Source organism: Canis aureus, chromosome 3 (genome assembly GCF_053574225.1).
Source record: "Canis aureus isolate CA01 chromosome 3, VMU_Caureus_v.1.0, whole genome shotgun sequence".
Lineage (NCBI taxonomy): Eukaryota > Metazoa > Chordata > Mammalia > Carnivora > Canidae > Canis > Canis aureus.
In genome coordinates this window covers 80,573,239-80,597,090 of record NC_135613.1, presented here as the reverse complement: position 1 = coordinate 80,597,090, position 23,852 = coordinate 80,573,239, and the positions used below count along the sequence as shown (strand labels likewise).

The 23,852-nt window shown below is 39.3% G+C and overlaps 2 protein-coding genes and 1 long non-coding RNA gene across 7 annotated transcripts; 1 reads left to right on the top strand and 2 right to left on the bottom strand.

Moving 5' to 3' along the window:
* Positions 1-1,663: 1,663 nt before the first annotated feature.
* On the bottom strand, positions 1,664-3,773 carry LOC144311491 (uncharacterized). Its single transcript, XR_013377091.1, has 2 exons — positions 2,936-3,773; positions 1,664-2,476 (listed from the first exon to the last, which is right to left on the bottom strand). It is a non-coding gene; the product is annotated as an uncharacterized LOC144311491 (long non-coding RNA).
* A 361-nt stretch (positions 3,774-4,134) lies between these two features.
* Positions 4,135-23,443, top strand: LOC144311488 (prostate and testis expressed protein 13-like). 5 transcript variants are annotated; one of them, XM_077894084.1, is made up of 4 exons: positions 4,135-4,260; positions 4,376-4,399; positions 4,758-4,898; positions 22,718-23,443. In XM_077894084.1, the coding sequence occupies exons 1-4, from the start codon at positions 4,197-4,199 to the stop codon at positions 22,753-22,755; spliced, it is 267 nt and encodes an 88-aa protein (XP_077750210.1). In that variant the 5' UTR covers positions 4,135-4,196; the 3' UTR covers positions 22,756-23,443. The 5 variants fall into 5 exon arrangements, with proteins under 5 accessions (XP_077750210.1, XP_077750207.1, XP_077750209.1 ...); XM_077894081.1 differs by lacking the exon at positions 22,718-23,443 and adding an exon at positions 21,505-21,741; XM_077894083.1 differs by lacking the exon at positions 22,718-23,443 and adding an exon at positions 6,491-6,666.
* PATE3 (prostate and testis expressed 3) lies at positions 17,581-20,197 on the bottom strand. The gene is made up of 3 exons (XM_077894086.1): positions 20,106-20,197; positions 18,411-18,596; positions 17,581-17,896 (listed from the first exon to the last, which is right to left on the bottom strand). Exons 1-3 carry the CDS (start codon positions 20,152-20,154, stop codon positions 17,733-17,735), a joined length of 399 nt encoding a protein of 132 aa, XP_077750212.1. The 5' UTR covers positions 20,155-20,197; the 3' UTR covers positions 17,581-17,732.
* Positions 23,444-23,852: the final 409 nt, after the last annotated feature.

The window sequence follows — 23,852 nt, the reverse complement described above, 5'->3', positions numbered from 1 at the left end:
GCATATGAGCTTCTAACGTAACTGCAGTCCTGGAAATTGGTTGAGAACAGCTGCCCCCTAGCTGTTTGGGGGTGGCTTCCAGGAGCCTTCCATCCCGCACTCATCACTCTGAAATTCTGAGGGCAACGACCGGAGCAAGGGCTGGAAGGCAGTGGGCTAGGGTCATGGAACAGGGCTGCAGGGGATGGCCTCACCGCAGAGCCCTCTCTGCCTTCGAGACTGACATCCTGATGACTCCACCTAGGAAAAGCCTTAGGAAAGGGGGTCACACAGAAAGCTTTAGGAGGAGTCCTGGTGAAGAAGTCCATTGTTACTCCTGACCTCCCCACAATAGATCCCCGTCAACTATGTTAGGTGAGTTAAGATCCTAAGCAGGGCATGTAGTAGGAGGTGAACCAAGGAGAAGGCGTGACCCAGAGCCCATGAATGACCCCAAATTCCTTTTCCTTGCTTCTGTCACTGGTCTAACATGATCCCTGACCAGACAGCCAAGAGAACACAGCTCAGGAGCTCCCTCTGCCTCTGTGTTGTGGTAAAACTTCAGTTCAGTCCTGTTTCTTAGGCATAAAATAAAGACATGGGGCTCTGTTGCTTCGATTCCCAACTCACTTACCCATTTGGGAAAATGGTACCTTCTAGGCTGCCCAAAGCTAGAAACTCCGGAGGACAGTTAGAGGAGGGAAGGGGAGGCCAGTTCAGGAGGTTGATTTGGGTTGAGCATGGAGAGAGGGGCAAGGATTTCTGAGGTGAGACCCTGGCATGCAGGGCAGCATTCTGGGGTGGGTCCAGCCACTAGAGGGAGCATGGTCCGAGGCAGGCCTAGGTGGCCTTGAGGCAAGGGGAGCTAATCAGCCAGACCCCATGTCCCCTGCAGCCTTGGCAGTGAGGCAGGTGTGCTGGCGCGAGTCTCCCTCCTCTCACTGACTCACCTGGGACCAGATGATCCCACCCTCAGGTGTGCGCCCTGCTGAGCAGGGCCAAGGGAAGTGCTTCTCTGAGGTTGGCAGAAATGGTTGAAGGGGATATTGCCGAATGCAGGGAACTTTCTTTGGGTTGGTTGGGGGAAGGGTCCGTTTTAATTTTCTTTGTCCCTACATCCCCTGCCCTTTCACTGTCCTCCTGCTGGGGCAAGGTGAGCCCAACATTGGGCTGACTACAAAGGGGCCAAATGTGGCCTCAAGTCCATGGCCTTCTCCTCCATCTGTCCAGATAGGGCGTGGGTACAGGTGGGGCCTCTGGGCAGGGCAGGAGCAGGACAGCATGTCCTACAACCTCCCACCGAGGAAGGGGCAGCAGGGTGGAAAGGCTTTGAGTAGGAGCCAGGAGAGGAGGGGAGAAGGTGCACATTCTCAGCCCCAACAGGGGGAAGAGCTGGGACCCTGGTTCCAGGAGCTCAGATATGGAGGCCTTTCCCTCTCTGTCTGCTGGAGGGAGAGGTGGCCGCAGGGGTCCAAGCTGTGTCTGGGGCTCACACCAAGACCCTCAGGTGAGAGGTGTTGCAAGGCTAAGCTGCTGGCTGGGTCTGGCTGAGTCTGGAAGCTGCAGGGGACCAGCTGCTGCAACTCCTGCCATTTCTGGGGCCCACATCCTAGGAGGGGAAGCCAGGGACGGCGACAAAGGCAGCATCTCCACAATAACAAACCACAACCTCACACATACCATGTCAGCTATGACAGCTCTTATGAACATGAACCTGTAGTATCTGTACAGAAGCATTCTTATATGGAAGAATGCCAGAATGTTCACTTTTCCTCACATTTGGAAGCACAAAGGGAGTTTTATGTACTTCTTGGTAGTTTGGTGTATTTCCACAATTTCTGTTGCTTCTAATCCGAGTATAATGTTGTTCAAAGTTGCCTGGAAGAGCACAGGAGAAAGACATGTTGCACAAATTTGGGATTCACTGCAGATTTTAATCCCTGGGGGCCCAGATCATGGTGGAGGAGCATCTTGCCAGCCAGAACATGGGGTCTTGTGCTTCGAGCATTAGTGGATTCTCCTGGCTCAGACCCTCCGGACTTCATCCATGGATTTGTGTCCGTGTCTCACTTGGTCCAAATGCAAGACTCACAGATGTAGTCCCTGTGGCAATTACTTACCAGACAGAGGCTCATAAGTCTTAGATCCAGGACGCCTGGGTGGCTCAGCAGTTGAGCATCTTCCTTTGGGTCAGGGTGGGATCCTGGAGTCCTGGGATCCAGTCCCAGGGAGCCTGCTTCTCCCTCTGCCTATATCTCTGCCTCTCTCTGTGTCTCTCTCATGAATAAATAAATAAATAAAATCTTAAAAAAAAATAAGTCTTAGATCCTAGCTTGGCTTGCAGGACACCCTACTTTCAGTGGGAGTTAGTTTGTGAATGTTGTCTCTACCAGGTAGAGAATCTATTTCTTTTTTCTTTTTTTTTAAATGGAGACACCCGTTTTCTTACCTGTTCCTCCTCCTCTCCTCACTGTCATCTCCAGCTCTGGAAATCCTCCTCCAGATTGGAAAGAGAAAGAAACAGCCCAATGAATCAAACAGATATGCTTGTTCCCTAGGGAAAAATACTTCCTAAGTGCCTTTGGGCTTCAACTGGAAGATGAGGTCAATTATTTCCGACCTATGTGGTTGTTCAGAAAATCCAGAGAAATAAAGTGCATAACATGCCCAAAGAATGTTTGACACCAAGTAGGGTCTTACCACCCATTACCCATCCTTGAATTTCTCTCGTCCTAACAACCATATCTGCTATACCTCTGACAGTCCTTGTTTCCACCTGTGAGGTCCCAGAGGCTCAGAGAAGTGAGTAACTTGTCAAAGGTCTCATGGCAGGTAGGTACAGATTTGGGCTTGTATCCCAGATATGCAGGAGAAGATTATTTAGGAATCACACTTGGAGTAGCCTGTGACTGGCTCTGGGAATGAGCCCACTCAGAGAAATGGGCCCCACATTCACTCTTTCCCCAGGACAAGGGAATCTGCCATTATTGATGCCTGTCTTCTCTGTGGTGACCACCAACTGCAAGGTAGACAAGGAATGTCATCCTGAGAACTTGGAATTAGGGGCTCTCCATATGGGGGCACCGTTCCCTCGTGCCTCCCGGGTTAACCATACCAGCAATGCATTCATGTTTTCATCAGATAGTTTGACTGTCTGGTAGGGTGCAAGGCATCTTTCTAGGTGCTGAGGAGGAAGCAGTGAACACAACACAGGAAAATCTTGTGTTCATGGCACTTTTGTCCTTGAGTGGCAAAAGAGACAAGTTACATAAATAAGGAAAAACCTTAGAATGACCAACTGGGTTAGGCACATGGGAGATAACAGGAATGGGGTGGGGCAAGCATGGAACAGGAAATTTGTACCTATATACAAATATTTCTCATTTACATATGTGTCCATTCCCAAGGCTCACTGATGACACTTAGTGACACTTGGTATATGACACAGGGAGGCACAACTGTGTGGCACCATCTGGAGGGAGAGGGAAAGGCAGAGAACCAATGGGAAAACTCTTTTCCATGCTGCCCTGCTCCTTTCCCCCCTGACACTCCATTTCTAGTGACTAATCCCCATCACCCCCAGTGTAAGTCTCTCCCACTGTAATCATCTGGTCTTTGTCTCCCATGGATAAATGAATGAATAAAATTCAAAGGAAACAGATCATCTTCACTTCCTCACCCCTCTCCTTCTTGAGCTGTCCCATCCATCTCACAGAGGGGTGGGACACTGGGCAGTCAGACCACATCTGGAGTATGAGCCACCTTGCGAGGGATGTAGTGCCATTGAAGGTCACACTGAGGCCAGTGTCCAGGATGGTTATGGTGCCTGAAAGGGACTGAGCAACTCCCTCACAGATGCTCAATGACCCTAGCTTTGTCAGGTGCGAAAGGCTGTCCTGTGGCCTACACGCTGCATGTAGGCTAACAACTAGAACTACACGTGAAGTGATGAGGTACTAGGGAGAGAGGTTCTATACCAATGTTAATTAGTACCTTATTCTGGATCTAATAAAATGAGACAGGGTGTCTGGATGGAGTGAGTCCCAAGTATCTGGAGGAATGCAAACACAGACATGATGTACCCTCTCCTCAGAACATTGTAGAGAGGATTCAGGTGGCTTGATCTGAAATTTGTAATTCTGTGATATAATGGGATGCCTGAGGGCAGGTAATGGGAATAAATAAAGCTGGAACCTCCTGCTGGGATTGTCTCAGGAATGGGCCCCAGGATGTTCCCATTGCTTCTGCTGTGCATATTCACAGTGCTCTTGATGGATGAAGGTAAAGCCTGGTGAAAGAGGCAGGGATGGGTGGTGAGGGGCTATATGGGGAGCAACTTGACTTTTTGAGAGACTATAAAATGGCTCAAGGACAATTTTTCTTCTTCTCTCCATAGGAGACAGAGTGTGGACAGCGAAATGTATGGTGTAGTTGGTTTGCACTTTTTGGATAAATAATGCCACAATGAGAGGGGACATTCTTGATTGTTTTCAAACATTGTTTCTCTACCCACCCTGACTATATATAACTGTCCTCACTCACTGCTCTAGTGTTTTTTTAACTGCCCTGAGCCTTGGGTGAAGGAGGGAGGGGGCTGGACTCCTCCAGGTCATATGACCTACTCAAAGGTGTAAAGACCCTTGGCAGAAGTCGGGAAGGGTGTCAACTTCCTTCTTGTGAGGTCTATACCATGCTAGTGTAAATGTTGATAGTGGGGCAGGCTTCTGAAGCATAATTACTTTCCCTAGAACTCTGCTTTAAATCTTTCCTTTATTTAGTGATTCGATCTTGCTATCAATGTGCCCACTTTGATGGATACAGATGCCGCAGTGGCTTGAAAAAGTGCTGGAAGTTCAATCTAATGATTCATAACAGGAGTTGTTCCACAGAACACTACTACTACACTGATCGAATTACAGGTAAGTTCAGGTTAGAGAGAGACACAAGACATTACCAATGGTGCCCACCTTTCCTGGAGTCAAGGTGTGGAGGGAAACTGGGACCGTGGGAGAGGCTGGGGAAAGTGGAATTCTCAGTGGTACACCCACCTGAGGTGGAGTCTGTGTGGGAGGCTGAGGTCTTTTCCTGGTCCTGTCTAGAGAGACCTCGATGAGATGCAGGCACTATTTGGGGGATCATTCTCATCCATGGAAAACCAATGAGCTTCTGGAGAGATGTCATTGCTGGGAAGACAGTGTGATTAAGCAAGGCGATCACACTTGCTTTTTTTCTCTCTTTAGGGAGAGCCCTGTATCGTTATACACGATTGTCTTGTAAAGTTTGTGAAGAGGGAATGGTCCAAGTATTCCATGACTTACTGAAAGAAACATTTTGCTGCAGTCATGATAACTTGTGTAATAATGGCAACATAAATTTAGATACTACACTGAAATTTGGAGTGGGGGTAGATAACATGACTGATTTGATAACACATAAATAATAAACATGTTTTTAGATCTTTAAACCATATAGGAACATATATTTTCTTAAATAATCCTTTCTCTTCCCCTCTAAAATAGAAAAGGATATACTAGAGGTGCACCTGACTGCCTCCGTCAAAAAAGCATGGGGCTCTCGATCTCGGGATTGTGAGTCATACCATGTTGGGTATAGAAGTTACTTAAATGAACTTAAAAACGGAGATAGTATAAAAGATAATAGACCCTAAAGTGAAAAAGATACACACAAATGCACATATACCATAAAGCAATAGGACAGCATTGACTAACCACAGCAACTGAATTAGTTTAAAAAGATTTTTGTTTAGTAAACAGAGCAAAATCCAACTCTACGATGATTCAGAAATATGACGAAGTCAAAACAATTCAAGATGGGAAAATATAATTTAATAATGAGTGTGGATCAGGAGCCTATTTTGGGGCTCAAAATCATCAAAAGAGATAATATACTTCACATTATTAAAGCCACTAACCTACAATAAAGATATAAATGATTAAAACTTAAGCAGCCTATACCACAGCAGCAGCTTTTCTTAACAACTCTCCTATAGAAACTATAGGAGATATGATGAGAAAAAGAAATGCATGCTAATCACTAGATCATGTGGGTAAATAATTAGCAAGGAGACTGAAGACATATACAACATGATTATTAAGGCAGATCCTAGAAACCTATATCTAATCCTGAATGCAGATAATAGAGAACACAGCTTTTCAAGTATGCATAGGACATTAACAAAGATTCTTCACATATATCTGCCCTTTGGAGGTTAGAGTTGATTTATATCTGAACTGTAAAAGATCCATATTTTTCTCAGTAGATGCTTGGCCTTTTGGCCAGGATAAAAACATTTATGACGTCCTCTTTAAAGTCTGAAACTCCCCTGGTGATTCCCAGCATCATTTTATTTACTGAAAAAATAAACTGTTTTCCAGTCTGGCTTGATCACATGGTCAGAGACATTATAACCCCACCCATCCCCACCAACAACATGCACCCTCATTAAGAACTTTTGTTTAAAATAGTCCTGAAGCCGAGATTCCTCACACAGATTTTGATTGTGCAATCCAGCAACAGAGAACAGTCTGTATGTAAATGAGGACTCCTGGGAACTTGTGCATGGAATGTCTCTTGGATTTCCCCAACTTTTGTCTGCCCTCTCCTCCTTTTGCTTCACTGTATCCTTTGTCTTCAAATAAAAGCTGTATTCAGTATGCACTATAAGTATTTCCTAGAGAATAAGTGTGTTCTGTGAAGTCCGATGACATTTTCCAGATATCTAAATTTGGAAAATCGGGGTCGCTGGGTGGCGCAGCGGTTTAGCGCCTGCCTTTGGCCCAGGGCGCGATCCTGGAGACCTGGGATCGAATCCCACGTCGGGCTCCGGTGCATGGAGCCTGCTTCTCCCTCTGCCTGTGTCTCTGCCTCTCTCTCTCTCTCTCTCTCTCTCTCCCTCCCTCTCTGTTGATCATAAATAAATAAAATATTTTTAAAAAAAATCTTTGACGGGGCACCTGGACGGCTCAATGAATTAAGACTCTGCCTTCAGCTCAGGTCATGAGGCCCAGGGTCCTGGGATTGAGACCTGCATCAGGGTCTTCCTCTTCCTCCCCATTCATTCTCTCTTTCTTTTTCTCTGTTTCTTTGTCTGAAATAAATAAATAAAATCTTTAAAAATAAATAAATAAAAATAAAAACATTTGACAAAGTATTAGCATACATTTCAATAGTAGAGAAAAGGATAGCATAGAATGAATGATTTGTTTTTTGTTGAATAACAAACCATTCCAAAACTCAGTGGCTTAAAATTACAAATTATTTTCCTGTGTCTGAGGAATTCAGATGATCCTGGTTTGCTCAGCTGGGCAGCTCTGCTAATCTCAGCGAGACCAGACTCATTCATATGTTTAGGAGGTAGCTGGAGATTGATTGATTTAGGTTGGCCTTAGCTAGGGTGACCCAGCTCTGCTCTGCATGTTCATCTTTTCCTGGGACCAACAGACTAGCTTAGACATGTCTTATTCATGGCAATGGCAGAAGCATAAGAGAGCAAGAGCCAAGCCCATGAGTCTGTAAACTTCTGCTTACATTAAATTTGCTAACACCCTAATGGCCAAAGCAAGTTACATGGCCATTAGGAAAATGGGCAGGTAATCCACCTACAATGGGAGGACATTGAGAGTTTGCAATTTAAAGGATGTTGACATAAAGGAGCGGTGAAGAATTGGGATCAGGTGATGCAATGCAGGCCAAGTAAACCTTATTCTAGGGATGCCAGAGTGGTTCAGTGTTAAAAATGTCAATTAACATAATATTATAATAACAAAAAATAGATGATCATCCTAAAAGATAATAAGTAGTCATTTCACAAATTTCAACACCTGTTCATCTGTTTAAGAACTCAAAAGTGGAATTGATGAATGTCTTTAACATGAGAAAGTGATACATATCTCAGTCCAAAAGCCTGAGAGAAATGTTAGATGGTTTCATGCTAAAATAAGAAATGAGGCAAGGATGTTCATTACCCATACTGATAATTAATATAATATTAGAAAATTAATCGATGTAATTACTTATGGAAAAGGATTAGAGGTCTTAGAATTTGAAAGGAAGAGACAAAACTATTTTCTCTTGCAAATGAAGGAGTGTATATCTGATGAAACCAAAAGATTCAATAGATAAGCTACGAATAACACAAAAGTTATTAAAGTACTAGAACATGAAATCAACATTCAATTATTAACAGCATTCACATATACAATAACTACTTAGAATATAAAATGGAATGTCTGTCTCATGTAAAGTAGAAAAACATCCATATAAAGAAACCTATTTAAAAAAAGCTATAAAAGATACAGTAGTTGGATTGAAAAAAATGCCAATAAAAGCATACCATCACATTTTACCCTGGAGTAAGACAAGGCATGAAGATCAATTGGAAGAATAAACAAACAAGAAAGGCCAAGAAAATGCAGAAAGCAGGAATGAAAGAGGGCTAGCCTTTCCTAATATTGAAATCAGCAACGAAGCTTCTGTAACTAAAACAATATGGTATTAATACATGATTAGACAAAGAAGACAACTTCTTGAAAAGATTTCTTTGATGATTTAAATGGCCGTCAAAATAATTTTCTTATTAAAGTAGTGCTTTCTCTGTTCCTTCCTGTGTCATAACCCTCAAATATAAGGACACTTCTGAATTCTATCACTGTATTTCTATCTTGTTTTTAAAGTTCATGTGAGTGAAATTATAGAAGTGATATGAACTGTGCTCTTTTGTGCCTGGCTTCTTTTGCTCATCATTATGTCTTTGGAAGTTATCCATGTTGTTTGCATATAGCAATAGTTTAGTCTTTATATTGCTGTGTAGGGTCATGCTGTATAAATATACCATATTTTATCTTTTCTGCTGTCTACGAACAATTGGGTTGTTTCTAGTTTTTAGTTATCACAAATAAAGCAGTCATGAAACTCATCCTCCAACACTCCTCCCCCCCACTTCTTCCTCTTCCTTCTCCTTTTTCTTTTGTGGCAACTCCTTCATTAGAAAATAGCACTCCTGGGGATCCCTGGGTGGCTCAGCGGTTTGGAGCCTGCCTTTGGCCCAGGGTGTGACCCTGGAGTCCTGGGATTGAGTCCCACGTCAGGCTCCTGGCATGGAGCCTTCTTCTTCCTCTGCCTCTCTCTCTCTATGTCTTTTGTGAATAAATAAATAAAATCTTAAAAAAAAAAAAAAGAAAATAGCACTCCTAAAAACATACTCTATGTGGGTTATTTGTTCAAAGGAAGCAAAATAGTTATATGCTCTAAAGGCAGGGAAAACAATGATTAAAACAATTTCCTAATTTGATCTTGGACTAACATGGTCGGGAACAGTTAACGGGCTCAAGAAGAAGGTAGGGTTTAAAATGAAATTCATTCTTGAAAAGTAGCAGACAATGAAACTATTAAATACTTCTTTACAGTTTTAAATGATTAACAGGTAACATGTTTTAGTCACACGCCTAACATAGGGGAACTCAAATGGAAATTACACATTTGCCCTCCAGTGAGCTACTTTCTATTAAAGAAAGAAATACATTCTGGGGAATTTGGAAGCTGTTGCAACTGCCCATAGTGACATGAATGAAAGAGACAAGTCTTTAGAATCAGAGCGATTAGAGCTATAATTATTATACTCTATTATAATACAGTATTGCCTGTAATCACTGTTTTGCGCACTAGATGTTCTGGACTTATTTATCTACTGGTTGCATGTTTGTACCTTTAAACAATAGCTCCTCAATTCCTCCACCCTTAGACCCTGGTAACCATCCTTTTTACTCTTTATTCTTACTAGTTTGGCATTTTAGATTCCACATATAAGTGAGATCATACAGCATATGTCTTTCTCTGTCTAATTTATTTCACAAAATACCATCAAGTTTCATCCTGTTGGGGCGCCTGGATGGCTTAGTTGGTTATGCATCTGCTCAGGTCATGATCACAGGGTTCCTGGAATGAGCCCTGTGTCAGGGTCCCTGCTCAGCAAGGAGTCTGCTTCTCCCTCTGCCTCTCCCCCTGGCTCGTGCTCTCGCTCTCTCTCTCTCATTCTTTGTCAAATAAATAAATAAATAACTCTTTTAAAATTTAAAAAATTAAAATAAAAAAATGTCTCATCCTGTTTTCTCAAGGGTCAGAATTTCCTTCTTTATCAGGGCTGAACAATATTCCCGTGTGTGTTGGGGGAGGATATCACATCTCTTATTTATCCATTAATCTGTTGAGGAATGCAAGTTGTTTTCACAGCGTGGCTGTTATAAATAATATTATAAATAATGGTGCAATAAATGTGGAAGTGCATATATCTCTTTGATATCCTGTTTTCATTTCTTTTGGGTATATATTCCAGGAGTGGAGTTGCTGGACCATATGGTAGCTCTATTTTAAAATTTTTGAGGAACCCCCATGCTCTTTTCCATAGTAGGTGTACCAATTTACATTCCCACCAATGGTGCCTAAGAGTTCCCTTTTTTCTTCATATTCTCACACTTGTTATCTCTATTTGTCTTGATGATAGCCATTTTAACAGGTGTAAGGTGATAGCTCATTGTGGTTTAGATTTCTTTGATGATTAGTGATGTTGAACATCTTTTCAGGTACCTATTGGTCGTTGGAAATCTTCTTTGGAGAAATGTCTATTTAATTCTTCTGCCCAATTTTAAATTGGATTTTCTTTTCTTTTCTTTTTGTATGAATGCTTGGAGACTGTGATGTGTTACAAAGACTGTGATCTTCACAAAGATCCCAATTTGAATCACCCCAGTTCTGTTACTATATCACCAAATGGCCCTCCTAAGGGCCATTTAAGAGCACTCTTTTCCTTATTTATGAAATAAAAATAATAGCATCTTCTTTACTGAGTTATTGCAAGAAAGAAATGAGATCTTATATTAATTGCCTGGTATGTATTAGGTGCTCAATAAATGCCAGAAGTTGTTTTATTGTTATTGAATTGTATGAGTTCTTTATACATTTTGGATATTAACCTCTTATCTGATATAAGGCTTGAAAATATTTTCTCCCATTTTGTAAGTTACCTTTTCATTTTATTTTTTATGTTTGGCTGCATAGAAGCTTTTAGTTTGATTTAAACCCACTTTTGTTACTTGTGCCTTTGATGTCATATCTAAAAAGTCTTTGCCAAGACCAATGTCAAGAAGCTTCTTTCCTCTGTTTTCTTTTAGGAGTTTTGCAGTATTAGGTCTTTAATGCAAGTTGAATTAATTTTTGTGAATGGTTTAAGATAGAGGTCCAATTTCATTTTTCCGTGTCTGAGTATCTATTTTTCCCAACATCATTTGTTGAAGAGACTATCTTTTTTCCACTGAGTATTCTTGACTCCCTTGTCAAATATCAATTGACCATAAATACAGGAGTTTAGTTCTGGGCTCTCTGTTCTGTTCGATTGATTTTTCCTTCTATTTTTATGCCAGTACCATACTGTTTTAATTTTTATAGCTTTATGGTATAGTTTGATATCAAGAATTGTGATGCCTCTAGCTTCGTTCTTCTTTCTCATGATTGGTATGGCTACACAGGGTCTTTTGTGGTTCCACAGAAATTTTAGTATTGATTTTCTATTTCTTTAAGAAATGCCATTAGAATTTTGATAGGAATTATGTTGAATCTATAGATGGCTTCGGGTATATGGACATTTTAACAATATTAATTCCAATTCATGAACATGGGATATCTGTCCATTTGTTTGTGTCTTCTTCAATTTCTTTCATCAATGTCTTGTAGTTTTCATTGTACAGATTTTTCACTTCCTTCCTTAAATTTATTCCTAAATATTTTTGGTTTATTTTGATGCTCTCATGAATGAGATAGTTGTCTTTATTTCTTTTTCAGATATTTTGTTGTTAGGTACAAGTGCAACTAGTATCTGTGTGTTGATTTTATAACCTAAACTCTACTGAGTGTGTTGCTTACTTCCAATACCTTTTTGGTTATGTCTTTAGAGTTTTCAAATATATGTTCACATCATCTGCAAATAATGATAATTTTACTTCTGATCCTTTCTGATCTTTTATTTCTTTTTCTTTCCTAATTGCTCTGATTTGGACTTCCAGTAGATCTTGAGTAAGAGTAGTGAGTGTCAGCCCCTTTGCCTTGTTCCTGACCTTAGAGGAAAAGCCTTCAATTTTTCACTATATGCATAATGTTAGCTATGGGCTTGTCATATATGGTTTTTTATTATGTTGAGGTATGTTCCCTCTATAAACACTTTGTTGATAAGTTTTCTCATGAAATGCTGTTATATTTTGTCAAATGCTTTTTGTATCAATCAAAATGATCATATAATTTTAATCTTTCATTCTATCAATGTAGTATATCACGTTTATCGATGCACATACTGTTGAGCCATCCTTGTGTCCCAGACATAAATTCCATTTGGTTACAATGATTAATCCTTTCAATGTGTTGTTAAAGTTAGTTTGCTAATATTTTGTTGAGAATTTTTATATTTACCAGGGATATTAGTCTATAGTTTTCTTTTGTGGTAGTGTTTTTATCTGGCTTCACCATCAGGGTAGTGTTGGCCTTGTAAAATGAATTTTAAAATATTCTCTCCTTTTTAATTTTTTGAAAGAATTTGAGGATCGATGTTAATTATTTTTTAAATGTTTGATATAATTTGCTGACAAAGGCATCTGATCCTGGGATTTTTTTGTGTTGTGAGGGCTTTGATTATGGATTCAATCTCCTTACTCATTATTGGTCTATTCAGATTTTTTATTTCCTCCTGATTCAGACTTGGTAGGTTATATGTTTCTGGAAATTTATCCATTTTTCCTAGGTTCACCAATTGGCAAATGACTATTCTTAGTGGTCTTTTATAATTCTTGTTATTTTTGTGTTATCAGTGTAATGTCTCCTTTTTCATTTCTGATTTTATTATTTGAATCTTCTCTCTTTTTCCTAGTCTAGCTAGTAATTTGTCAATTTGTTTTTTTTTTGAGAAACCAGCTCTTACTTCTGGTATTTTAAAATTTTCTTGTCTCTATTTCATTTATTTCCATTCTGATCTTTGCTATTTCCTTGATTCTGCTATCTGTGGACTTATTTTGTTTTGTTTTTCTAGTTCTTTGAGTTATAAAATTAGGTTTATTTGATAAATTTCTCTTTTCTTAATGTGTGCATTTATTACTATTAGACTTCTCTCTCAGAATTGCTTTTGCAGCACCTCATATGTTTTGTTATATTGCATTTCCATTTTTGTTTGTCTCAATATATGTATTTTTAATTTTTCTTTTGATCTCTTCTTTGAGCCATTGGTTGTTCTGGAATGTGTTGTTTAATTTCCATATGTTTATAGATTTTTCCATTTTTCTTGTTATTGATTTCTAGCTTCATACCACTGTGGTCAGAAGATACTTGGTATGATTTCAATCTCCTTTAATTTGCCAAGACTTGTTCTGTGTTCTGTCTTACAGACTATCCTGGGGAATGTTACATGTGCACTTGAGAAGAAAATGTATTCTGTTTATGTTGGATAGAATGTTTTATAAATATCTGTTAAGTCCATTTGACCCAATGTGTGGTTTAAGTCCATTGTTTACCTGTTGATTTTCTGTCTGGATAATCTATCCAATGCTGAAAGTGGAGTATTAAAGTCCCCTGCTGCTATTGTATCATTGTCTATTTCTCCTTTAATTTGTTAGTATTTGCTTATTGATACATTTAGGTGCTCCAGTGTTAAGTTTGTATATATTTATAATTATCCTATCTTCCTGATGAATTCCATTATGTATTGACCTTCTTTGTCTCTTATTACTGTTTATGACTGAAAGTCTATTTTGTGTGATATAAGTACAGCTATCCTGCTTTCTTCTGGTTTCCACGTCCATGAAATATCTTTTTCCACACCTTTGCTTTGAGCCTATGTGTATCCTTAAAACTAAGGTGAGTTTCTTATAGACAGCATACAATCAAGACTTGTTTTATCCATTCAGCCATCTGATGTCTTTTGACTGGGGAATTCAATCCATGTACATTTTTTTTCAATCCATGTACATTTAGAGTTATTATTGTTATATAAGGATCTACTAATGCTATCTTATTAATTGTTTTCTGGTTGTTTTGTATTTATATTATTTCTTTCCCACTCTCTCTCTGCCTATCTTTGTAAATTGATAATTTTCCATAATTTTTTGTTCTTTCTCCCCTTTCTCAGCTTTTGTGTGTCTACTACGGGTTTTTGCTTTATGCGTGAATCTTATTGAAGTGATAATAATTGTAGTTGCATTATTTTTGCACATAAGTCTGATTGCTGAGGTAAGTCCCAAGTAGTTTAAACAGTCCAGTTTAAGGTGATGGCATCTTACCTTTGAATGTCTACAAAAGCCTTACCCTTTTGCCCTTTTACTCCCCCATTTTAAAATTTTGATGTTATTATTTACCTCTTTTTATATTGTATATTTGCTAATAAATTATAGTAGCTAAAATTATATTAATGCTTTTCCCTTTGCCCTTTGTATTATAGCTAAGTGGTTAACACACCATCCTATTAGAGTTTTCTAAGTCTGACTGTATATTAACCTATAGCAGTACATTGTATATTTTTGTGTGTTTTCATGCCATCAATTAGCATCTTTTCATTTTAGCTTGAATGGCTCCTTTCAGCATTTCTTGCAAGGTAGGTCTAGTGGTGATAAAGTCCCTCAACTTTTTGTAAGAATTATTTTTATGTTATGGATAAACATAAGGTATAAGGATTGCAGGTATCTCCTCCAAGTCTGTAGCTTACTTTTTTACTCCCTTAATGATGCATTTTGATGAACAGACATTGTTAATTTTAATGTGGTCTAATTTATTATTCTTAAAAAATGATTTTGCTTTTTAGGTTATGTTTAAGTAACTTTTGGCTCTTCCAAAGTTATAAATGCATATTATGCTTTCTTCTAGTTTTTTGTATACTTTTCATATTCTATTTATAATCCAGTTTGAACTTGTTCTTTGTGTTATAAGAAAGAGGTAATGGATAGAAAATTTAACTGTGTAGAGGACCCAGAATTAGTATTAGTGCTAATGGAAATACAGCGTACTATGAAAGGAGCATCTCAAATTAGTTGAAAAAAACATACATTTTAAAATAAATATTGTTGGGCTATTAGATAGCTATGTGGAAATACATCAAATTGGATCAATTTCTTACACAGATAAATTCTAAATGGAAAATTTGAGTGTTAATTTAAAGTAAGTATGAGAAGGAAACATGCATGAATTATTTTCTAACTGAGGCATAAAAAGTGGCTGAATTCCATTATCAGGAAAGTGCAAGATATCCTTTACAACCACTAGAATAGCTAAAACTTAAATGGCTGATAATAATTGGTGATGGGAAGAATGTGGAACTCTCATACAGTGCTGGTAAAACTATATATTTGTATGACCACTTTCACAATCTATTTGGCAGTTTCTTTCAAAGTTATACATATGCTTCTAGGCCTATTCTATGACTTATAAATTTTACTTTTATTTACCTACTCAAGAGAAATGAATGTGTATGTCTACCAAAGGATGACCATAGTAGCTTTATCTACAATAGCCCAAATCTTGAAACAACTTGATATCCATCAACATGAGAATCAATTTAATAAATTATAGTGTATGTATACAATGGAGGGAAAAAAGAACAAACTTTTGGCATAAGCAAAAACATGCATTAATCTTAAAAATATCTGGTGAGTGATAGAAGCCAAACTCAAGAAAGTATACTATGTCTACTTTCATTTGTTCAAGTTCATAAATTCAAGAATAGGTAAAACTATACTATGGTGATAGAAGTTGGAACAATAACTTAGGGAGTGAGTGGTTACCTGAAGAAACATACTGGGTTAATAGGAATGTTTTATATTTTATCTGGGATAGTGGTTACATAGGTTTATACATTTCTCAAATCACATCAAACTGTATACTTAACATATGTATTTTTTATTTTATATGAATCACACTTAAATTAAGAAGATAAAGTAATTAGGGTTGACTGCGTGGCTGAGTCGGTTAAGAATCTGACTCTTGATTTCAGCTCAGGTCATGATCTCAGAGTTGTGAGTTCGAGCTCCACTTTGGGCTCTGTGCTGAGTGTGGAGTCTGTTTAAGATTCTCTCTCTCTCCCTCTCCCTCTGCCCTCCCCTTTAAAAAAAATAGAAGATGATAAAGTAATTCTATTTCAACTCATAATGAATACTGGATCTAGTTAATAATAATCAATGGAGGCTAAAGCTGTCAGATAAGAGATTGACGAGAAACTTTATATTGTATAAGACAAATCTGAGAACAAACAAATCTATGTGATCAATCTCGACATCATTAAAACTAAGAAAACATGTGCCTTCAGCTATTTCCAATAAGATTGGGTAAGATTATCCTTTCTAAACTTACACTTCTATTTTATAATGGTAGTATTGATGATGAATTTTGAAGTAAGTTTAGCTAATGAGTTTTGGAATAATCCCATAAAAAATAATTGTTAGTTAAGATACTTGAATACTGAAGGGCTCCATAAAAAGAAGTGTCTTTTGCATGATCCCTTCAAGGAAAACATGATAAAGTGAACATTCTTTATTTGGTAGGGGATAGAGATTACCATTCCTAATAGACTCAAGAAAATAGGTATGCAGCCAGAAAAAGCATAAAAGCATCATAAATCCTGTAAACTTAAACAGATGCACAAGAAAAATTTCATCAACATTACTGGCTGTTCAATTAAACACAACAAACTTTCACCGGCTTGCTAAAGGCCACAGAAATGAGTAAGACATGGTATCTATTCTTAGTGTGATTTGTAACTTACTGGGGCAAATCAGACAAGCAGAGAAATGATTCATCGAGAGAGATCGTCAAAAAAAATTATACATAAATGACTTGGGTATTCAGAGAAGGAAAATTTGTACAATAGTGGTGTGGGTTCCTGGAGAGGTGATAGTGGAAGTGGAGAGCAAAAGAAGAAAGGAACAGGGAAAGATTAGGAGAAGAGGGAGAAGAAGGGAGAGTTGTGATGTATCTTGAGTGTGCATCTTGACAGACCTACAAGTGACCGTGTGTGAGAATGACTATCACAGAGGCAGAAATGTCCTTACTCTCTGATTTGCACTAACATCGTATGTGAATGTACTCCGTAAAAGCCAAGAAAATCATGACTGAGTTTGAAGGGAACGCAGTCCACTTGGGAAAATAATGTCTGTTGAGGACAATCTCAAGTGTCCACCATCCATTTTGCTATTTCTGCTTAATTATAGTAACGATAGATGGGAGCTTTGGATCAAAATATTTGTGAACTTTCATCCAAAGTGTTTCTAGTGCACCTCAACTAATTTAAGCTAATCACAAGGTTTTTTAATTGTCTTGTTTTAAATTATGCTATACTGAGCCTTTTGGGACAAGCTTCTTGGATATGGAGATGCCAGTATCCCTGTCATGGGAGAAATCTATTATTCAGAATCATTATCCTCCAACTGAGGTAGAAATCAAGCTGGAGGCACTGGGAAGGATGACACTGAATGAAAGAGCTGCAGTATGTCAAAGACAGCAGGAAACAAGGGCAGGGAGAGGGGAGAGATGAAGGGGAGAAATAACAACATTCTAAGGCAGATATTTTATTTTATTTTATTTATTTTATTTTATTTTATGGGTGCATTTTATTTTTATTTTTTATTTATTCATTTATTTTTTTATTGGAATTCAATTTGCCAACATATAGCATAACACCCAGTGCTCATCTCATCAAGTGCCCCCCTCAGTGCCCATCATCCAGTCATCCCCACCCCCTGGCCCACCTCCCTTTGTTCGTTTTTGAAGTTACAATAATTGATCTTGCAGCATTTATGAACATAAGTCCGATTGTTGAAATCAAATGTCAAGTCTCTGCAGAATTTCTGACACACCATATACGATAATTGCAGAATGTTATCTGTAATAAGAAGGAACATAGAAAATAAGCCAGTGATCTAAGTTCTGTAAAGACAGGTCAAACCTGGCAGTAGTCCTGTCAGTGAAAATTTAATTAGGCATGAAAGTAGGTTTAGGGATGGCTTCAGAGCTTATACTTACCAAAAGGACTGAGCGGGGAGATGTAGAAATCACTAGCCTCCTTCATGGTTGCTTGCCTGAGTCCCTAACAAACTCAACTCCATATAGCTGCTTCATTCTTTTTCCTGGTAGATTAGCAACTAGTCCTTTAGTGTCTTCAGAGTTAAAGCTCTGTTTGGTCAGTTTCATTGGGAATATGGAACGCCCATCTTCTTCCTCCTATCTCATTTTCCCCAATCCTCTTCTGTCTGCATGCACAGGGACCTGAGCTCAGGGGCATTCTGCTCTTTGGTTCCTCTCCTGGATTGGCTTAGTCTGAGATATGAGATTGCTGAAGTACTCTCCTAAGAATTTTCCAAGAATCTCACAGAACCTCCCTTCTCCCTCTAACTTACCCTGGAAGATCTTTAAAGTCATGCATGACTCGAACTTCTGAGCAACACAGATACCAAAGCCTCTCCTGCAGCGATCTGTCCTTGTGCGAAGGTGGCATGTCATGCATGTGAGCGGTGTCACTGCTGGAGAGCGTGGAGCTGGTGTGAGACCAGGGGAACTGTAGAAGGAGCTAGAGTTGTCTAGACCTGATTGTGGGAGGAGGGGGTGGTGCAAGGAGTGGATGAAGAGCTGGTGGTGAGTAGAAGAACATGTAGTAAACAGTTGGAGCTCTTACCAACTTCATATCCCAGGGAAATGCCATTGTGAGAATAAAAGGATTCTTCTGGTCCCTCTGTCAGCCCTTTTAACCTGGGTAACTTAGAGCAACGATTTAGCCTCCATGGCATTGATTTTTCTAGCTTTAAAATAGTCCTGTTTATGATGGCCTAGCCTACTTGACAGCACTGTAGATAGCCAGGAGTGTAATAATGAAGGTGACTGCTTTAAAATAATACCCACTATTTGCTTCCACGTGGAGGGACCTGGAGGGTATTATGCTAAGTGAAATAAGTCAATCAGAAAAGGCCAAACATTATATGGTCTCATTCATTTGGGGAATATAAAAATTAGTGAAAGGGGATAAAGGGAAAGGAGAGAAAATGAGTGAAAATATCAGTGAGGGAGACAAAACATGAGAGACACCTAACTCTGGGAAATGAACAAGAGGTAGTGGAAGGGGAAGTGGACAGGGGGTTGGGGTGACTGGGTGATGGGCACTGAGGGGGACACTTGGCAGGATGAGCACTGGGTATTATGCTATATGTTGGCAAATTGAACTCCAATAAAAAATTCTAAAAATAAAATAAAATAAAATATTTTTCCTAAGCTACTGTCTGTTGCTAACATTTGCTGCTTAGATATTGTTAGGTAACATACTGTAATTTTGAACTTTGAACTGAATCTATGTAAAGTCCTCATGAGTTATGGCCTACTGACACTTATTGTGGTATTGTGGGGTGAGCTAATTGAAATACAGGTTTAATAAGAGAGAGAAGCAAACAAAAACCTCCTCCTTGGGGCACCTAAGTGGGAAAGGAAAGTAGCATTTGTTGAGCATCTCATTTGGACCATGTTCTCTCACTTTGTCTCTGATTTAATCATCACAAACGCTTTATAAGTATTTCCCCATTTCTCATATGAGCAAGGTACAGAGATTTTAGGACTGCAACTGAAACATTTTTAAAAAATCTGATTCTAGAGCATCCAATATTTCCTCTCCTATAATCATTTATTTCCATATAAAGTCCCTGATAAGGGGTGTCAAAAGCTATTGTCCAGCACTAGAACTATGAAATTATTCATTATAGACTGACCAGCTCTCTCAGCAAATGGGATACAGATTTATGAATGGAAAGGATGGCCTCAGGAAAATCTTGGTAGGATTTTGAATTATGGGGAATGGTAGAGATAGAATGAGGGAAAAGTATGAAGGGGCAGCAGCCATTATGGCTTGAGCCCCTGGTAAAGAATGGCAGAATGTTGAGAAGGTCAGAAAAGCTGGCGCATAAAGCAGGAGGAGCATTCCGAAGAATGGCTTCCCCTCCCTTACAAATGTGGTCAAGGCCTGGCCCTCCAAGGATACCTATGGCGCCACAGAGTTTCCAGGGGCTCCTGTATCCTGTCTCTGGAGTCCAGTTCTCAGGCCTGTGACTCACCTACAATGCAGCAGAAAAGGGAGAAGACCATCAAGAAGTGTTTGTCCATTCTGAACCAGAAGTTCCTTGCACAGGAAGAAAAGAAGCCAGGAACTGCAAGAGCCGCTCTTTAGGCTGTAGGGACACAAAACTTCACCACGGGCAGCAATTATTCATGCCAAAGGGGAACCAATCACACAAGGTTTTCTCTGGAAGTTCAAGTTCATTCTCGACCCCAAAGCAAAGAATAATGATAATTAGCAAATTTGGGGGTTTACATTAAGCTTTGTTTTTTTATTATAATCTTTATCATAGTAATTAGAGTTATGATGTTATCATTCTTATCCTAATTTAACAGAGGATGAAATAAGCTTAGTGAGGTCTAGCATCTTACCCATAATTACATACTGAGTGGAGGCCACACTTATAACCACCTTGATTCAATTCCTCAGCCATTAGAAATGACAAATACCCACCATTTGCTTCGATGTGGATGGAACTGGAGGGTATTATGCTGAGTGAAATAAGTCAATCAGAGAAGGACAAACATTATATGGTCTCATTCATTTGGGGAATATAAATAATAGTGAAAGGGAATAGAGGGGAAGGGAGAAGAAATGGGTAGGAAATAGCAGAAAGGGAGACAGAACATGGAAGACTCCTAACTCTGGGAAACGAACTAGGGGTGGTGGAAGGGGAGGAGGGCGGGGGGTGGGGGTGACTGGGTGGCGGGCACTGAGGGGGACACTTGACAGGATGAGCACTGGGTGTTATTCTGTATGTTGGCAAATTAAACACCAATAAAAAATAAATTTATTATTAAAAAAATAATAAATAAATAAATGGAAAAAAAAATAACCACCTTGATTCAATGTTTCCTGGAGATGTATTCATACATTCAACCAATATTTATTGAGAACTTTTGTGTGTCATGCACGGTCCCATGTGTGAAAGTAGAACAATGTATAAGTCAGGAAAGTTCATGTAGCTCCTCTCCCTGTGGGTGAGAAAGAAAAGAGTGAAAGAGATGAGAAGATATATCATCTGTGACCAAGCTGGGCCTTCAACCTAGAACTTCTGATTCTCAGCCCAGAACTGTTACTTCACCTTAGAAGAAATCTGTTCTACCCAGCCATAGATGGTTTATTCTGTAGGGCTTTAAAATTCCCCCCTAGAATTATCAAACAACATGATCTTTACCAAATTTATATTGTGAATCAGCTAGTTTTTCTGATTTAGGTGTCTATTTCTACAAAAGTTAACTCAGTTAAGGTTTACCATGGGTAAAGCTCTGGGAAACCATGGCCAGTCCCCGCATTCTAGGGTTCCTAAACCTGTCAGTGAGCTAATGGCACCTTTGGCTAGAGATATTGGAAATCTTCCAGGCAGAGCTAATTTGGCAACATGTTCTTGCTTGTAGGAACAATATGTTCATTAAAACATATTGAGTTGGGGACGCCTGGGTGGCTCAGAGGTTGAGCATCTGCCTTCGGCCTGGGGTGTGATCCTGGAGCCCCGGGATCGAGTCCCACATTGGGCTCCCTGCATGGAGCCTGCTTCTCCCTCTGTCTGTATCTCTGCCTCTCTCTCTCTCTCTCTCTCTCTTTCTCTCTCTCTCTGTTTCTCATGAATAAATAAATGAAATCTTAAAAAAAAACATACTGAGTCTGGTGTTTTTAGATATCAGGTGAAGATTGGGTGACATAGATCTTGGTTCAAGTGCCACATAATTTGCGGTGTTCCTGTTCTATGACCACTAGGAGTGTGGAGCCCTTCTATGCCCAAGAAGAGAGCCAAAAGCCTTAGATGTGAGGGCATTGGTTTCTTTGAAAAGAATTGACTGGAGAATGAAGAGCAAGACTGATGTCTTTGAAACTAATTTTCTATTCTTTCATATTTCAGGAGAGCATCTTAGCAACGGATGGCATTTTTCAGGACTTTCCAAAGGCTTACCAAGAAGGCAAAGCCCTGAGCCTTTTGTACTTGGGTTTGCAAGGCTATCAGAGCATTTCCTGTGTCAGCCATGTTCTCTGATTAAAGAGAATGACTCTAAAATCATAACAAAAAAAAAACAAAAAAAAAAAAAAAACAAAAAAAATAAAAAATAAAAAATAAAAAATAAAATAAAATCATAACAAAGGAAGCAAAGGACATTCTAGGTTAAACTGCAGTTGGTTATCAGTGTTTGTTCTTCGTTCCCCTTGGCAGATGCTTTCTGAAAGGCCCACTGAGTTCTGAGTCTCTTTCCTACTGGAGGATTTCCAGTTAGGATTGTGAAATTTTGCAGTTCTACACAAATAATTGGGTTCCTCTGACTTACTCCTCTTCCTCCTCCCCAGTACCTCATCCATCAAATTTTCTCTTGAAAACAATTTCTTTCTTCATTTAGCACGACATAGGAAAGAAGCAGTATTAGAACCTACTAGAGACAGTGTAGTATAATGGAAAGGAGATTTTCCTGGGAGTCTGGAGACCTTTGGTTGATTACTATGGAATTCATGGCATCTTTAGCAAGTCATTTATCTGTGATGTCAGACTTCAATCATTCTTATGGTCCCTTACAATTTTAACATTCTGTAGTTTCAAAATGTAAATCATGAGGGTGGGTACTAAGGTCTGTTATTCTGACCTAGCATTCTGCTTGGCACACGATGATGTGCTGAACATATGATGGCTAAATGAAGAAGGGAATGAATGAAGGATAAACCTCACATGATACCACTCTCCACACCCCAGTGAGACAGAGTCCCGAATGAAGGAACTCCATGACAAGAAGGCCATCAACTCAGCACAGATGCAATATGCCCTGCTCTGAGGAGGAGAAAGCAGAACATTGTGTCCTCATATTCATGGTCTCTCTTGGCTTCAGGGTGGGTAGCTGAGATCCTGGTGATACCACAGATGAGCAACCCTCTTAACTTGTGCTTCTAAATACTGTCCTTTGTTTTGGGGGAATAGACTTTGGCACAGAGTCAGAAATCAGGCTGCTTTGTTCCTGGGCTCCCAGGGGCAGCTCTGGCTTTCCAGAGTGTGTATAGAGACTAGAGCGTGAGATAATGACCATTTAAAAAAATCCGGTGAAGAGGAGCCTGTTTTCAGGGCCCAGGGAAATCATCCTCACACATCTAATGCTGGTGGGAAAAGAGGTAAAGGAAGGAAGAACAAAACCAACATTTATTGAGTGCTTGCACACAAGCCTAGCCACTTCTCCTTAGATCATGTCATGGAGGCCTCAGACTACCCTGGTGATGAAGTGTCTATCAAGGAGCCCAGCTGAGAATCAAGCATAGATCAGTGTCACTAAAATCCTCGCTTTGTTCACAATATTGCTGTTAATAAAATGCTTTAGATGAAAAGTCCCAATGGCTGATGAAATGTTTCAAAAAACTCTTTCACAACTGTTTATAGACTGATCTTGTGCATGTAAGTAGCAGATTATTGTTAGCATCTTACCTTCATTCTGAGCAAAATTTATTAATATGGGGTCTAGTGTCCTCTTAGTTTCATGGGATCTATGAACCTGGTAGAAAAATCTTATATTTTTCATTAACCTCTTGGCAGGGAGCAAACAATCTGTCCCTTTCAAGGTCCTTCTAACCAGACTAACAATCAAATTGACATGAAGGAGATTAACAGGAGAAAAATCAAATTTAATAGCATACCTATGGGGGAATCCACATTGACATGGAAATTCCAAAGACAGGCAGGCAAAATAAGGTATATATGTCCACCCAAACTAAGGAGAAGGGAGTAGGAGTCTGGAACTTC